The sequence below is a fragment of the Physella acuta genome, unplaced genomic scaffold (genome assembly GCF_028476545.2).
Source record: "Physella acuta isolate Inbredline_101_S28 unplaced genomic scaffold, ASM2847654v3 ptg000542l, whole genome shotgun sequence".
NCBI classification, from domain to species: Eukaryota; Metazoa; Mollusca; class Gastropoda; family Physidae; genus Physella; species Physella acuta.
The window spans coordinates 325,287-341,763 of NW_026732061.1; the positions used below are offsets into that span (position 1 = coordinate 325,287).

Sequence of the window (16,477 nt, forward strand, 5' to 3'; positions counted from 1 at the left end):
AAGACTATTTAATTCACTCTAATTAATCATTTAATTAAGTGAAATTATCATTTTTCTGAAATTATCTATTTTTTTCTTGGTGTCACCCCCCCCCCCCTAAATGGTGTCACCTGGTGCGGTCCGCACCCCCCCCCCTCGCTAAGCTTCTGATATATATATATATATATATATATATATATATATATATATATATATATATATATATATATATATATATATATATATCAGTGGCGTAGCGAGGTCGGGTGTCACCCGGTGCGGCACTTAATGGTGTCACCCCCCAGAGGCGTAGTGACCCGGGGACAAATTTTCGATTTGCACCCCCCCCCCACTCAAGTTTTTCTCTATATATTTTGCTATTTTTTGCCTTGGTGTCACCCCCCTAAATATCACCCCCTCTGATATATATATATATATATATATATATATATATATATATATATATATATATATATATATATATATATATATATAATATATAATATTGTATTATAATAATACAGTGTTCAGTGTCCTTGCTTTATCGATTACATTTGGATATTACTCATGAACAATGAATTTAATAACAAACCAACCCATATCTAGGCTACCTAAGAACTTGCCATTTTCGTTTTCGTTTGTTCACGCCGTGTAATCGGCTGACATTTAGGCTAATCACTGAACGGACACTGTGTTGCAGTGTGTTGTACGTTGTATGTACTGTACGTGGTTTTGTTACTGATCATAACTGATCTCGTGTGGTATGTTGAACTGGTTTATGTTTCGGCGTAATCAAGTTTTACAGGTTAGCATTATTTAAATAACGGTAAATGTTACTGGCAGACTTAAAACCAAAGCTCATACTCATACATTTGAAAAATTTAAATGGTTGTCGGTATCGGCCGAGTTCGCGGTAAAAACATGACCCGAAATCTCCCATACTTTCTGATACCGGACACACGAGTTTTGGTTTTGCATTCTAATACGTTTTTAATTTATGGTAATGAATTAAGTTTAAAAGGTCATTTCCTAATGTTAAATGAAAAGTAGAATGGTTTTCCCGTTGTTTTGATGGCTTATCGATCTGATTGCATGCTGTCTCTGTTTTGGTCTTCCCCCTGTCTGTATGATGAAGGCTAGGCTAGTTTCAAATACGTTGGAATCTCAATTTTTTAAAAGGTTATTCTAGATCTAGATCTAGATTAGATGAGAGAAGATTACTGAGCAGACAAATATCTTATGTAGATCTAGACTGATCTATGTGGAAAGGATATTTAATAATTTATTTATTTGTTTTTGGATATTTTTGACTCGACATTATTAGTGTCACATTATTACTTATTAGTTACTATTATTAGATAGATCTAGATCTATACTCGTTCAGAGTTCAGAGGTAGTCACTGTATTACAGTATGTAGTATGTAGGTCACGTTGCCACCATATATTTTTCATTCCGATCTTCCGGCCTTTAAGTTTGATCAACTAACAACAACAGCATTCTTATGGAAGGAATGTGCAAAGAAAATCTCCTAATTGTTGTTTTCAAAATATTTTTACATAGGGCCTACCCTTCCTTCATGTTTTCAGTTCTAGTTCTAGTTTTGCTTGAGGTAAAATTTTGCCGAATGTTTTTCCTAAAATCCAATTTTGTCAGACTAGACTGACAAGAGTCAGACCTAGGTTACCTGTCAGCTGTCTGTTGCTATCCACTAACATTGTGCTAACTGTAATTTCTACTTACCCTTATTTATAGTTATATGCTGAAAATCAGAATCCATACACAATTCACACATAAAAACATTGATCTGATAACTTAAGTTCACTTATAACAAAATGGCCCAAAATAATAAGGCAGTTATAATATACACATTACAGTGTTCAAGTCATTTACTTTAGATTTCTCACTATGTAGTTCTTTCATCCACTGTATTTATATAAAACATTGCTTTAGAAACTTTTTTATATTTGCACAGCACAGTTTTATAACAAAATGGCTTAAAGATGGGCTCTACTTTACCTGCCCAAAATAATGAGGCAATTATATGCACATTACAGTGTTCAAGTCATTTACTTAAGATTTCTAACTATGTAGTTCTTTCATTCACTGTATTTTTATAAAATATATAATTGCTTATAATAAATATCAGGTGAAATACTAGACATAGGATGTCCTTTTTCATCAGCTATTATTCACAGTGTGTGACGACGGGGAGGGGGGTTCAGATGGTGCGACATCACACTTTCGCATTATAAAAAGCATTGTTAGAAAACGAATTTTAGACGTTATTTCGCGTTTTAGAAAAATGTTTGAATAAGTTGTAATAGAAATTTATTAAAACACTCTATGTTGATTGAGTTCAGACATGATTTTCAAAAAATGTCGGATTTTAAGAAACATACAACTGCAGTTTTGAGGGGGTTGTAGGCTAAGGTGTGACGTTATTTTAAGGGGGGGGGGTTCTGGCTTTTTGTGACAATGTGTGACGGAGGGGAGGGAGGTGGTAAAAATCGTCCAAAAAAGAATGACGTCATTTATGGATGACCCCTATACAAGATAGTCGATTCATTCGAAAGGGTAATATTTTGCGAGAAGTGTTTTGTATAAAAAAAAGTTGTAAAACGTTTATTAATGTAGTTAGTAGTAGAAATATTATAATTTGCGTTCTTTGTCTTTAGTGATCATTGTAAAATCAGAAAAAAACTTATTTAATAAGAAATCAATAAGACTTTATGCAACATCTAACCAGTTGATGTTTATATTTTTGAAAATATATTTGATTCAAACAAATTATCTAATTAAACCAGTTTTGGGTAATATCCAGTAAATATAAATTTTATAGTTAGTTATCGAGCCACACATATTTAATTCTCAAACAGAAACACAAGTTAGGAATTATATGGGTTGTATAAAACGTTTTTTAAGGATTTGTTTTTCACTTTCAATATTTGAACAAAAGTTTTAAATATATTTTAAAAGTTTTTGTATATAATTTTGTTATATAATATCAAATTTTAAAAGTGTATTACACATACATATTCTGTTCTAATTTTTAATAACGTTTTTCAGGTAAATCTGGTCATAACATGCCTAGAAAGAATGCCAGAAATAAAAGAAAAAACGGAAATCAATCCAATCCAACATTGTGTCAGAGCTCTAAAAGAAGGCATCTACCTTCAGAGCCTCCAGGTTGCCAGCCAAACAGCACATCGCTTGTATTCGAGTCCCCATCATGTTTCTGCTCAGAGTTAACTAGAGATGGGACAAAACACAGCGGTGTAAATGCTTCAGCTTCTGGTAGTGATATCCTACACATGATAAAGCAAGCTGCTCAATCTGGCTCACCCAAGGAAATGCTTGAATGTTTTAATCAACTGATACACAAAGACAACAACGTTAACCAAGAAACTTTGGACCAAGGTCTGATTTTGTCTTGTAGGTATGGTAGAGAGTTTTTGGTAAAGATTCTGATATTTCATGGTGCTAATATTGAGACGAGAGACGACGATTGCAACACACCACTTTTGATATGTGCTGAGAAAGGTTTCACTGACATAGCTCTGTTACTGGTTGATAAAGGCGCTGATATCAACAGTTACAACAAAGATGGTGACACGGCACTTTTACTTTCTATTCAAACATCCGGGTCCTCTGAGCTGGTGCGAAGACTTCTTGACAATGACAAACGCGATTTAAAAATGGATCATAAAAATAAAAGTGGGTGTGACGCTTTGATGAAAGCCATTGGAGTTTTGAACTTGCCATTGATAAACACCTTAATAAAAAAGCAAACTGATGTAAAAGCTTGCCCCGATGTTTCTGTGTCAAACAGTGCTTATCAACTAGCTGAAAGCTTAGGGCTTAAATCCTTACTATTTATTTTCGACCGACGGACACAAAATGGGAAAAGAGCTTTACAAAATGCAGTTTCAATGAAAGACAAATACTTTATCAAGCTTTTATTAGCTTGTCGTGTCGCTGTCTTCAGTGATAGCTATGGAGAAGATGATAATATTGTTTATGAATTTTTATGTTCAATACTAGACAGTAAACAAGAAATAACAGAAGACGATTTGGATATAGTTCAGATTCTTCTAAAGGCTGGAGCTCCTCTAGAATTTAGGTACTATTACAATAGTTTAGATAGCGTATTAAATTTAAGCATAAGGACAGGATGCTATGATTTAGTAGAAATGATTTGTCGTCACAGCACAGATGTAAACAAATACCATCAATATCCCTTGGAAGTAAACAAACAATATCAATATCCCTTGGAAGTAGCTGCTGAGATTGGTAGATGTGACATTATAGACTTGCTGCTTAACCATGGAGCAACGATCAGTAAAGACTCATGCCCAGCAGTTCTGTCTGCAATTGAGCATGATCAGTTAGATTGTGCGAAATTTTTGATAAAACGTGGTGCTAAAATAAATGCTTCTGCGGTACTGACTTCTATTGTCAGAGGAAATAAGATTGAATCGCTTGTGTTTGTACTTGAACAATTTAAGTCAGATGTTAGTTCTCAGATAAGGCTAAAAGGAACCCAATTATTAAACATTGCTGCAGAAAAGGGGTATAAGGAGATAATAAGACTACTAGTGCAAGAAGGCGCCAATGTAAATGCAAGTCATGATTATAAATCACCTTTAATGTCAGCTACAGATCCTAATGTTATGGAACTGTTGATCGAATTAGGCGCCGACGTGAATGCCATTTTTGAAAAATTCAGGACATCATACTCAACTCTAACTTCTATATTGAACGACAGTGAAATGGTATGTAATAATAATTTTCTGCTAGAAAGAGTAAACGTCCTACTTCAAAATGGAGCTAATGTTAATGTGGAAGACAAAGCAGGCAGCACTCCATTAATGGTAGCTTCAAAAAAATTAGACAAAAAAGAGGTAATGCGTGCTCTGCTACAAGCTGGGGCGGATATTAATAAACGAAATAACAACGGTGATAGTGCATTACATTTCGCTACAAATGGTGAGTCTATCGAAAGTGCGAAAGTTCTGTTGGAGTTTAAGGCAGATATCAATTTAAAAAACAACATAGGACAGACATCTTTATTCAGTTCGTTGTCAAGATCACATATGCAAATGATAGAGTTTATGCTAGAAAATAATGCGAATGTAAATGATGCTGATACCCAAAGCAATACTCCTTTGCTGTATGTATGTTCTTCAAAATTCTACAATCGCGTTGAAGTCGTGAGACTCCTAATAAAAGCAGGAGCCAGTGTCAACTGTCAAAACAGTGAAGGGTACACACCTCTGATGTTTGTTGCCAAACAACAAGACATCGAAACAATGAAAGTATTATGTGAGGCAGGTGCTGAAGTCAATTTAGTCAATGAAAAGAAAAACGAAACTGCTCTATCTGCACTTATAAGCAAAGGTCTCAATCAAGTGCTTGATACAGAAAGTGTTCTTTACCTAATAGAAAAAGGAGCCGACAGCTCATGTTTAAGTCCTGATATTATTCATCAATTAATTTTGAAAAAGGAAAATGGTTGCTTAAAACAAATTATATCCCTTGGCATAGGGCCAAAAGATGTTGATCTAGCCTGCGTTGGTGTAGGTTATTTAGCGAAAGGTTCGCCGTTCATTGCTTCTTTGTGCTGCCGTTCCATCAACATTGCTAGGTTTTTAAATGAGATCTGGTTTTTAACCCAGTCGGACATTTCAAGACTCGCCTACAATAAACGATTAAGGAAATCCCTAGAGTCTAAACGGTACAGCGATTGTTTGGAGTTTTTGGACGAGTACCTATCCCAACCCATGCCTCTACAGAAACTCAGCTTTGTTGCTGTGTCGTCAGCTGTAGGTGCTGATGCTGGGAGAAAAGAACGGGTACAACGACTACCCATCCCAAATAGGTTTAAGGACAAGTTGCTGTTTAATCATGCAGAGCAGGCTGAATTGGCAGCTCGCCCAAAAGTCCAAGTTACCTCTGTGACGGAGCGGATGGCAATGAAACACATGTTTATGAACAGCTTTGGTCGACATGATGGACATTCCTCATATGAATACTACAGCAGTGACTCGAGTGACTCAGAATTCTCATATTATTAATTCATTCCAATTTTAATTTCAAAAACTTAATTTCTAATGCAAAGTTGCCGATCTTTATATTCTACTTTTTATTAAAAAAATTTTTGAACTCTCCTGTTTAATTTGATGTGGTTTTTTTTTTTAAATTAATTTAAATTTTCCTTTAAACAATAAATGAAAATCAATTACATTTAAAATATTATTTTTTTTTTCAAAATTGATTTCTCACTTCAACAAACATTACTTTAAGCAACCTCCAGAGCCAGACCTTCTTCATTAGGATGGGAGGGAGGAGATCTATTGACATAGCCTATGGTTCTTTTCACTATAATCATGTTGGTCGAATATTTTTTAAAATAATACATTTTTTTAGATAATTTTTTTTCTAGTATAAAAAATGTTTGTACACTTTTATATGTGTTGTTACTGAATCTGTTGTTCAGAACGAATAATAACCTACAACTCATTCGATACATTTTTAAGCTACTGCCACAGACTGTATTATTGGGTATGTTTATTATGTTGTGTTTTACATGAAGTTGCATGAATGTAGAGTACCTGGCCAACGGAAGGACTGCCTGAGCTTCTTCTTCTTCGTTCTTAATTATTAGTGTTGAAGGGGATCGAGATTTATCTGCCAGTGGGTTTGAACTCTAGACCACGCCTCCAACACAATTAAGCGTTACGTGTCAACTGGTTATGCGCCATTGAGGCCATTGACTCCGATTTCAGCCTGCTTTTCTTTTTGGATTTGCTTCCATAGCCTTTGTCCAACCAAGAACAATCTACAAGGCAGCAGTTGTCCCTCATAGAAGAGTGGCTGTCCCCAGCTAACGAGCCTCATCTGCCCGAGGGTTCGAACTCGAGACTTTTCGGTTTAGCAACCATGAGCTTTACCGACTCGACCACGCCGACCCCCTGAGCGACTCGTCATATATTTTTCCATGCTTTTGTGTGATCGCTCATTGACGTAAGGGGTGAGAATGGAACGTACAAAAGGGGGAGCGCAAGGTGAACGAGGGGTGCTTGCCTGTGACTGTGTAGTAAGATTTAAGATGTCACCACGTCAATTTGTTCTAAACTATAATAGTTATTTTTCTACCGTGGAATATCGTTATTATTTCTTATGGATTTATATAAATAAAAGTTTGAAGTTACAAAGCACTGTTGATCGTATTCTTGGATGAACGAACCCAAAATAACTACCGTATTGTAATACTAACCGAAATACGTGATGTTACAGCTACACTTGTGAAAAAATAAAATTGGAAAGTAATTGTAGCCCATTTCTTTTTACACGGGGGGGGGGGGGGGGGGTGTGATTCGGTTGTCGATGCGAGATAATACAGTGGCGTAACTAGGCGGATACGAGTGAGCGCACATGCCGCCAACCATAAGTGGACGCCTAACGAGGTAGAAAAAAAAACCCCTCAATAATGAACATTCAAAATTCAAGAAATAGACTACTACTTGGCTTCCCAGGCTAACTAAAATGTTTTTCTACATTATATAGGGCCTAGTGGTAATCCATAAACGACGTCACGTTTTTTTGACGATTAATACCTCCTGCCTCCCTTCACACAAGCCAAACCCCTCCTAAAATGACATCACACCTAACCTACAACCCCACAATTGCAGTTGAATTTTTTTTTAAACATAGATATTTTTCCAAAATCTTGTCAGAACTCTGTAAACATAGAGTATTTTGACCTTTTCCTATTACAATTTATTAAAACAGTTTTCTAAAACGCGAAATAACGGCTAACATTGCTTCTTTTATAAAAGTGTGACGTCACACCATCGAATCCCCTCTCCCACTCAACATACACACCGTCACAAAATTACGGACCCACCCTCCCCACTACGAGCGTGACGTCTCTTATGGACGACCCCCCCCCCCCCATCTGATATATTATCATCATATATTACACAACCTTTTGTCTATTATTTCTGATGTATAATTTGTAATCCAATTTCACTATTTTTTGTTTTAAAGGGAATGGGTTTTTTCAATTGTGACTCTTAGCAGGTCTAACTAATGCTCCCCCCCCCCCTCACCCCCATGTAGAGTCGCCTGAAAGAAACTTCTAAATGCGACTTCTGTCCAAGGTTTAGGGGTATGACTTCGACTATGTTTAGTATAGTATCAACGTATTTCGTTTCCGGTTAAATTTGAAGTTGAGGTGGTGATTTTGGTTTTAAGAAAAGAGGCAACACAATCAACCTAATACAGGGGTCAGCAACCTGCGGCTCGCGAGCCGCATGTGGCTCTTTTGATGTCGAGATGCGGCTCTTTAGCTCCATACACAAATATCAATAATTCTTTTATTTTATTTTCAAACAATCAAAGCTCATAAAAATATTGTTCCGCAACACTCGGTAATGAACGATAAAATAATATACATAAACAATAAGCACTCGCTATTCTATTAGAATATTTAGTGACGCCCTATTTTAATGTACTTCCTATTAGGCCCTAACTTGTCTTTCCCAAATCGGCTGACATTTAGGCTAATCACTGAACGTACACTGTGTTGCCGTGTGTTGTACGTTGTATGTACTGTACGTGGTTTTGTTACTGATCATAACTGATCTCGTGTGGTATATTGAACTGTTTATGTTTCGGCGTTATCAAGTTTTACAGGTGAGCATTATTTAGATAACGGTAAATGTTAGTGGCACACTTAAAACTAAAGCTCAATCATTTAAAAATTTTAAATGGTTGTCGGTATCGGCCTAGATTCTAGATCTAGATCTAGTTCGCGGTAAAAACATGACCCGAAATCTCCCATTACTAATTTACTTCCTGATAGCGGACACAAGAGATTTGGTTTTGCATTCTAATAAGTATTTAATTTATGGTAATGAATTAAGTTTAAAAGGTCATTTCCTAATGTTAAATGAAAAGTAGAATGGTTTTCCCGTTGTTTTGATGGCTTATTGATCTGATTGCATGCTGTCTCTGTTTTGGTCTTCCCCCTGTCTGTATGAAAGTATTATGTGAAGGCTAGTTTCAAATACGTTGGAATCTCGATTTTTTTTTAGATGAGAGAAGATTACTGAGCAGACATATCTTATGTAGATCTATGTGGAAATGATATTTGTTTTTGGATCTTTTGACTCCGACATTAGTGTCACATTATTAGAGAGGTAGTCACTGTATTACAGTATGTAGTTCACGTTGCCACCATTGTTATATTTTCTTAATCCCGATCTTCCGGCCTTTAAGTTTGATCAACTAACAACAGCATTCTTATGGAATGTGCAAAGATAATCTCCTAATTGTTGTTTTCAAAATATTTTTACATACCCATCCTTCATGTTTTCAGCTCTAGTTCTAGTTTTGCTAGAGGTAAAATTTTGCCGAATATGTTTTTCCTAAAATCCAATTTTTTCAGACTAGACTGACAAGAGTCAGACCTAGGTTACCTGTCAGCTGTTTGTTGCTATACACTTAGTGTTAGTACAGTTAGCACAATGCTAGTGTAACACTAGCATTGTGCTAACTGTAATTTTAAGTATTCAAGTTCTCCTTACCCTTATTATAATTTTTGTTATATGCTGAAAATCAGAATCCATACACAATTCACACATAAAAACATTGATCTGATAACTTAAGTTCACTTATAACAAAATGGTCCAAAATAATAGGGCAGTTATATACAGATTACACTAGGTTTTTCAATGGAGGCGAGCGAGTTGACGAGATTCCTTCTATAATGTTGTTGACATGGAGTAAAAACGTGCTTTTTAGATTTAGACCGTAAAAAAAATAAAAAATAAAAACTTAAGCCTAAAATTAATTTAGAAATTTTATATTTTTAGAATAAATGCTATAAAAGTTGCAAATCCAGAGAACTTGAAAATAATTTGTTGAGTTTAAGGCTACATTTCCATTTATTTTCATCAAGCCTAAGTTATAACCGGATGTTTCACTTTCGTAAGACAAATATTGATTGGCTGTACAGTAACTTAGTGATCGATAACTATTTGTTTACAAAACTTTGCAGATCAAGTTTTTAAATTACAATACAAATTTAAAACCCCATGACCTAGTTTTGTATTTTTAGCTTACAATGTGTACAATAAAATCAATGGCGGCCTATCCAATAGCAGGATGCCATTGTTTATGTCGCCATTACACGTGAAAACCAAATTGTTTTTGCTTTTTTTTAAAATTTTATTTAGTTACCGAAAATATTAAAAACATCAAATACGTCCAATCTTTAGTAAAGTCCAAAAATAACCAGAAAGACAGGATTTTATAACCATATTAATTGTAACTACGCCGTGCAAGATTTTTAAATTAAATTATGCACCTCTCAAATACCTTTGAGACTTTTCTCGCTCGTGTCCATTCGGGAAGTCTCGTTCTCGCGGTTTTGGAGCACCCGTGTTTTGGGCGGACATAAAAAATATCGAATCTTTTTTTTCTCATGAAGTACATAATAGTTAAAAATAAGGATTGTATCGTAATCGGAAAGATTTGTACTCGAAACTGCCCATGTATTTACAGGGCGAATAATTAACATTTTAATAATGCTAGCTTGACCTAATTTCTTCCTTGTCTTTCACTTTCGAGAGAAAGTCACGCTTATTTAGCTTGTGTGTTCCAAGTCGAATTAACTAAAGCAGGTGCGTTCTACAATAACTTTTTTATTAGATACAATTTTTATAACATCTTTACTATCAAATAAAAATAGAATTGTTTAATGAAATTAGGATGAAAACAATACATAGGAAGGTGTAAGTGACCAACCCTCTTTTTTTTTTAAAGTCGCCATTTTATAATAATCTAATTGCAGATTCCGGAAAAGGTGAAGGGCTCTGACGAATTGTTAGCATAAAAAACACTTCACTTGAGAAAAAACTTCTTTCGCGCTTACAATATGAAATAAAGTGTTGATAATTTAGCCCCGGAAAGGCGGATAGGTTTTATTTACTTATTTAAAAACTGTATTGTTAAGATATCAATAGAGTTTTGTTTAATGTTAGTAATCGCGTGTGGTGTGACTCGTGTGTTCTGTACTTTGGGTAGCAGATGCCGATTGCCGCTTACATCAATAATACCTTTTTTTTTAAATAGACTAGTCATCAATGAATTACTTACTACCTCAAACAGTTATTATATTATTTTATTAGAACTTGTGGAGTGATCCATACCTTTTTATTAATAACTTTTTAGGGGCCTAATATGGCAATGTTTCCGGTTTCTGAATTAATGATTTTTGTGTGTTGCATTATAAAAAAGCAAGGTTAGAAAACGAATTTCAGCCGTTATTTCGCGTTTCAGAAAACTGTTTTAATAAAGTGTAATATAGAAATTTATTAAAACACTATGTTGATAGAGTTCAAACAAGATTTTGAAAAAATGACGTCATTTATGGATGACCCCAAGATAATCGATACATTTGAAAGGGTAATATTTTGCGAGAAGTGTTTTGTATAAAAAAAGTTGTAAAACGTTTATTAATGTATTTAGTAGTAGAAATATTATAATTTGTGTTCTTTGTCTTTAGTGATCATTGTAAAATCAGAAAAACTTATTTAATAAGAAATCAAAAAGACTTTATGCAACATTTAACCAGTTGATGTTTATTTTTTTGAAAATATATTTGATTCAAACAAATTATCTAATTAAACCAGTTTTGGGTAATATCCAGTAAATATAAATTTTATAGTTAGTTATCGAGACACATATATTGAATTCTCAAACAGAAACACAAGTTAGGAATAATATGGGTGGTATAAAACGTTTTTTAAGGATTTGTTTTTCACTTTCAATATTTGAACAAAAGTTTTAAATATATTTTAAAAGTTTTTGTATATAATTTTGTTATATAATATCAAATTTTAAAAGTGTATTACACATACATATTCTGTTCTAATTTTTAATAACGTTTTTCAGGTAAATCTGGTCATAACATGCCTAGAAAGAATGCCAGAAATAAAAGAAAAAACGGAAATCAATCCAATCCAACATTGTGTCAGAGCTCTAAAAGAAGGCATCTACCTTCAGAGCCTCCATTTTGCCAGCCAAACAGCACATCGCTTGTATTCGAGTCCCCATCACGTTTCTGCTCAGAGTTAACTAGAGATGGGACAAAACACAGCGGTGTAAATGCTTCAGCTTCTGGTAGTGATATCCTACACATGATAGAGCGAGCTGCTAAATCTGGCTCACCCAAGGAAATGCTTGAATGTTTTAATCAACTGATACACAAAGACAACAACGTTAACCAAGAAAGTTTGGACCAAGGTCTGATTTTGTCTTGTAGGTATGGTAGAGAGTTTTTGGTAAAGATTCTGATATTTCATGGTGCTAATATTGAGACAAGAGACGACGATGGCAACACACCCCTTTTGATATGTGCTGAGAAAGGTTTCACTGACATAGCTCTGTCACTGGTTGATAAAGGCGCTGATATCAACAGTTACAACAAAGACGGTGACACGGCACTTTTACTTTCTATTCAAGCATCCGGGTCCTCTGAGCTGGTTCGAAGACTTCTTGACAATGACAAAGGCAATTTAAAAATGGATCATAAAAATAATAATGGGTGTGACGCTTTGATGAAAGCCATTGGAGTTTTGAACTTGCCATTGATAAACACCTTAATAAAAAAGCAAACTGATGTAAAAGCTTGCCCCGATGTTTCTGTGTCAAACAGTGCTTATCAACTAGCTGAAAGCTTAGGGCTTAAACCCTTACTATTTTTTTTCGACCGACGGACACAAAATAGGAAAACAGCTTTACAAAATGCAGTTTCAATGAAAGACAAATACTTTATCAAGCTTTTATTAGCTTGTCGTGTCGTTGTCTTCAGTGGTATCTACGGAGAAGATAATAATATTGTTTATGAATTTTTAGATTCAATACTACACACTAAAAAAGAAATAACAGAAGACGATGTGGATATAGTTCATATTCTTCAAAAGGCTGGAGCTCCTCTAAAATGTAGGTACTATTACCATAGTTCAGATAGCTTATTAAATTTAAGCATAAGGACAGGATGCTATGATTTAGTAGAAATGATTTGTCGTCACAGCACAGATGCAAACAAATACCATCAATATCCCTTGGAAGTAAACAAACTATTTCAATATCCCTTGGAAGTAGCTGCTGAGATTGGAAGATGTGACATTATAGACTTGCTGCTTGACCATGGAGCAACGATCAGTAAAGGCTCATGCCCAGCACTTCTGTCTGCAATTGAACATGATCAGTTAGATTGTGCGAAATTTTTGATAAAACGTGGTGCTAAAATAAATGTTTCTGCTGTACTGACTTCTATTGTCAGAGGAAATAAGATTGAATCGCTTGTGTTTGTAATTGAACAATTTAAGTCAGATGTTAGTTTTCAGATAGAGCTAAAAGGAACCCAATTATTAAACATTGCTGCAGAAAAGGGGTATAAGGAGATAATAAGACTACTAGTGCAAGAAGGCGCCAATGTTAATGCAAGTCATGATTATAAATCACCTTTAATGTCAGCTACAGATCCTAATGTTATGGAACTGTTGATCGAATTAGGCGCCGACGTGAATGTCATTTTTGAAAAATACGGAACATCATACTCAACTCTAACTTCTATATTGAACGAAAGTAAAATGGTATGTAATAATGATATTCTGCTAGAAAGAGTAAACGTCCTACTTCAAAATGGAGCTAATGTGAATGTGGAAGACAAAGCAGGCAATACTCCATTAATGGTAGCTTCAAAAAAATTAGACAAAAAAGAGGTAATGCGTGCTCTGCTACAAGCTGGGGCGGATATTAATAAACGAAATAACAACGGTGATAGTGCATTACATTTCGCTACAAATGGTGAGTCTATCGAAAGTGCAAAAGTTCTGTTGGAGTTTAAGGCAGATATCAATTTAAAAAACTACATAGGACAGACACCTTTATTCAGTTCGTTGCCAAGATCATATATGCAAATGATAGAGTTTATGCTAGAAAATAATGCGAATGTAAATGATGCCGATACCAAAGGCAATACTCCTTTGCTGTTTGTATGTTCTTCAAAATTCAACAATCGCGTTAAAGTCGTGAGACTCCTAATAAAAGCAGGAGCCAGTGTCAACTGTCAAAACAGTGAAGGGTACACACCTCTGATGTTAGTTGCCAAACAACAAGAAATCCAAACAATGAAAGTATTATGTGAGGCAGGTGCTGAAGTCAATTTAGTCAACAAAAAGAAAAACGAAACTGCTCTATCTGCACTTATAAGCAAAGGTCTCAGTCAAGGGCTTGATACAAAACGTGTTCTTTACCTAATAGAAAAAGGAGCCGACAGCTCATGTTTAAGTCTTGATATTGTTCATCAATTAATTTTGAAAAAGGAAAATGGTTGCTTAAAACAAATTATATCCCTTGGCGTAGGGCCAAAACATGTTGATCTAGCCTGCGTTGGTTTAGGTGATTTAGCAAAAGGTTCTCCATTCATTGCTTCTTTGTGCTGCGGTTCCATCAACGTTGCTAGGTTTTTAAATGAGATCTGGTTCTTAACCCAGTCTGACATTTCAAGACTAGCCTACAATAAACGATTAAGGAAATCCCTTGAGTCTAAACGGTACAGTGATTGTTTGGAGTTTTTGGACGAGTACCTATCCCAACCCATGCCTCTACAGAAACTCAGCTTTGTTGCTGTGTCGTCAGCTGTAGGTGCTGATGCTGGGAGAAAAGAACGGGTACAACGACTACCCATCCCAAATAGGTTTAAGGACAAGTTGCTGTTTAAGCATGCAGAGCAGGCTGAATTGGCAGCTAGCCCAAAGGTCCAAGATACCTCTATGCTGCATCGTAGGCCAACGGCCCCCGTGTTCTGTGGCTTAGTCAGTTTTTTTTAGACAGTAATTAGATTAGTATATTTTAGTTGCCTCGAGTTTTAGGTTGTTTAAAATTAATGTGTGTGCTGTTTCGTGCAACGTCATGTTGAGTATCGCTTGCTTTGTGTCTGCCTTCATTGGGGCCTCGCGGAGTGTGTTAACTTCAATGTTATCAATATGGATGTTGTTAAGGTAGACCAATGGCTTCGGGCTGCTCCTTGTGTAGGAAAGATTGGTTCTACAATGAATTTGTTTACACGTTATTTTTAAGTTGCTAGTTCTTCTTTAGACAGTGGTTAGTGTTTTTTGAGAATGGCTTTTAGATATAGTATAGTAAGGATTAGTTTTACTCGAGTCTTTAGCTAGATAGTAGTAGTAGGTAGCATTTTGAACTTGTGTATATATTTATGTATATATATGCCATTACCATGTATTTTTCTTATGTTTTCCTTTTCTTTTTCTCTCCCCCCCCCCCCTTCCAGTGAGGTTGCTTGTGCGACTTGGCTGGGTGTTTTGTGTGGTGTAAAAAGTTTGTTTTGTTACGTTAAAGTTCTGTTTTGTTAATCTATTTTTTATTTATATAATTTTGGTTCCATGTAATAAATTTGATTAAATTGTTAAAAGCTTTTTTTAGTACTTTTATTATTTAGACTAAGGTTAAGGTTATTAACCAGTCTGGGTTTAGCCGGGCTTGCACTGACCGGACAGTAGTTAGTTAGATAAGCCTAGAAGGGTAGATTTTAGGTTCCCCCCCCCCCCCTAACAGGGCTTACATTAGGATAGTGTTGAATATCGTTATTATTTCTTATGGATCTATGTAAATAAAAGTTTGAAGTTACAAAGCACTGTTGCTCGTATTCTTGGATGAACGAACTCACAATAACGACCGTATTGTAATACCGACAGAAATACGTGTTGTTACAGCTAAACTTGTGACAAAATAAAATGGAAAGTAATTGTAGACCATTTCTTTTTACACGGGGGGGGGGGGGTGATTCAGTTGTCGATGCGAAATAATACAGAGGCGTAACTAGGGGAAGGCGAGTGAGCACCCATGGCGCCAACACCCTAAGTGGACGCCTAACATTCATATTGAACGTTCAAAATTCAAGAAATAGACTACTACTTGCAGGGGCGGAACTACAGTGCCGCCAGACCCCGCAATGCGGGGGGGCCCAGACCGATTGGGGGCCCAAAAATCCTGGCTAAATTATTTTTAAAAAAATTTAAATTTAAATAAAAAAAATTAGGTGGATGTCGAGTTTATCTTTCTTCTACAGTTACAAACAAACACGATAGTCGGCAAACGTCTATGAGAAAAATGCACAGACTATTGCTCGAGAGACCGCCAGACATATAGACAACTTCAAAGACGCAGCCTACCGTTCTTTTTTAGTGGTGTCGATTAGGAGAACAAAAAAGCTTTGAAAATCGGGCTGGGGAAATGTTGCGGCGACTATCCTGGTCTTCTAGACGACCGGAAAAAGTCGGCACTATTGATGTAGATGTTCATCGGCGCTTTCTTGTCCCCTTCCCTTGAACCTTCCCAACTCTCTACCCTCCCCCCATCCCCCTAACCTCTACCCCTCACCACACCCTTACTCTTACAATA

General features: G+C 35.6%; 2 protein-coding genes across 4 annotated transcripts; both read left to right on the plus strand.

Moving 5' to 3' along the window:
- Positions 1-656: 656 nt before the first annotated feature.
- Positions 657-6,396, plus strand: LOC131945967 (ankyrin repeat and KH domain-containing protein mask). Of its 3 annotated transcripts, none has more exons than XM_059306600.1 (2): positions 657-784; positions 3,047-6,396. In XM_059306600.1, exon 2 carries the CDS (start codon positions 3,064-3,066, stop codon positions 6,052-6,054), a length of 2,991 nt encoding a protein of 996 aa, XP_059162583.1. In that variant the 5' UTR covers positions 657-784; positions 3,047-3,063; the 3' UTR covers positions 6,055-6,396. The 3 variants fall into 3 exon arrangements, with proteins under 3 accessions (XP_059162583.1, XP_059162584.1, XP_059162585.1); XM_059306601.1 differs by lacking the exon at positions 657-784 and adding an exon at positions 1,065-1,158; XM_059306602.1 differs by lacking the exon at positions 657-784 and adding an exon at positions 1,564-1,589.
- A 2,151-nt stretch (positions 6,397-8,547) lies between these two features.
- Positions 8,548-15,456, plus strand: LOC131945969 (ankyrin repeat domain-containing protein 17). The gene is made up of 2 exons (XM_059306603.1): positions 8,548-8,677; positions 11,942-15,456. Exon 2 carries the CDS (start codon positions 11,959-11,961, stop codon positions 14,884-14,886), a length of 2,928 nt encoding a protein of 975 aa, XP_059162586.1. The 5' UTR covers positions 8,548-8,677; positions 11,942-11,958; the 3' UTR covers positions 14,887-15,456.
- The last annotated feature ends 1,021 nt before the right edge of the window (positions 15,457-16,477 follow it).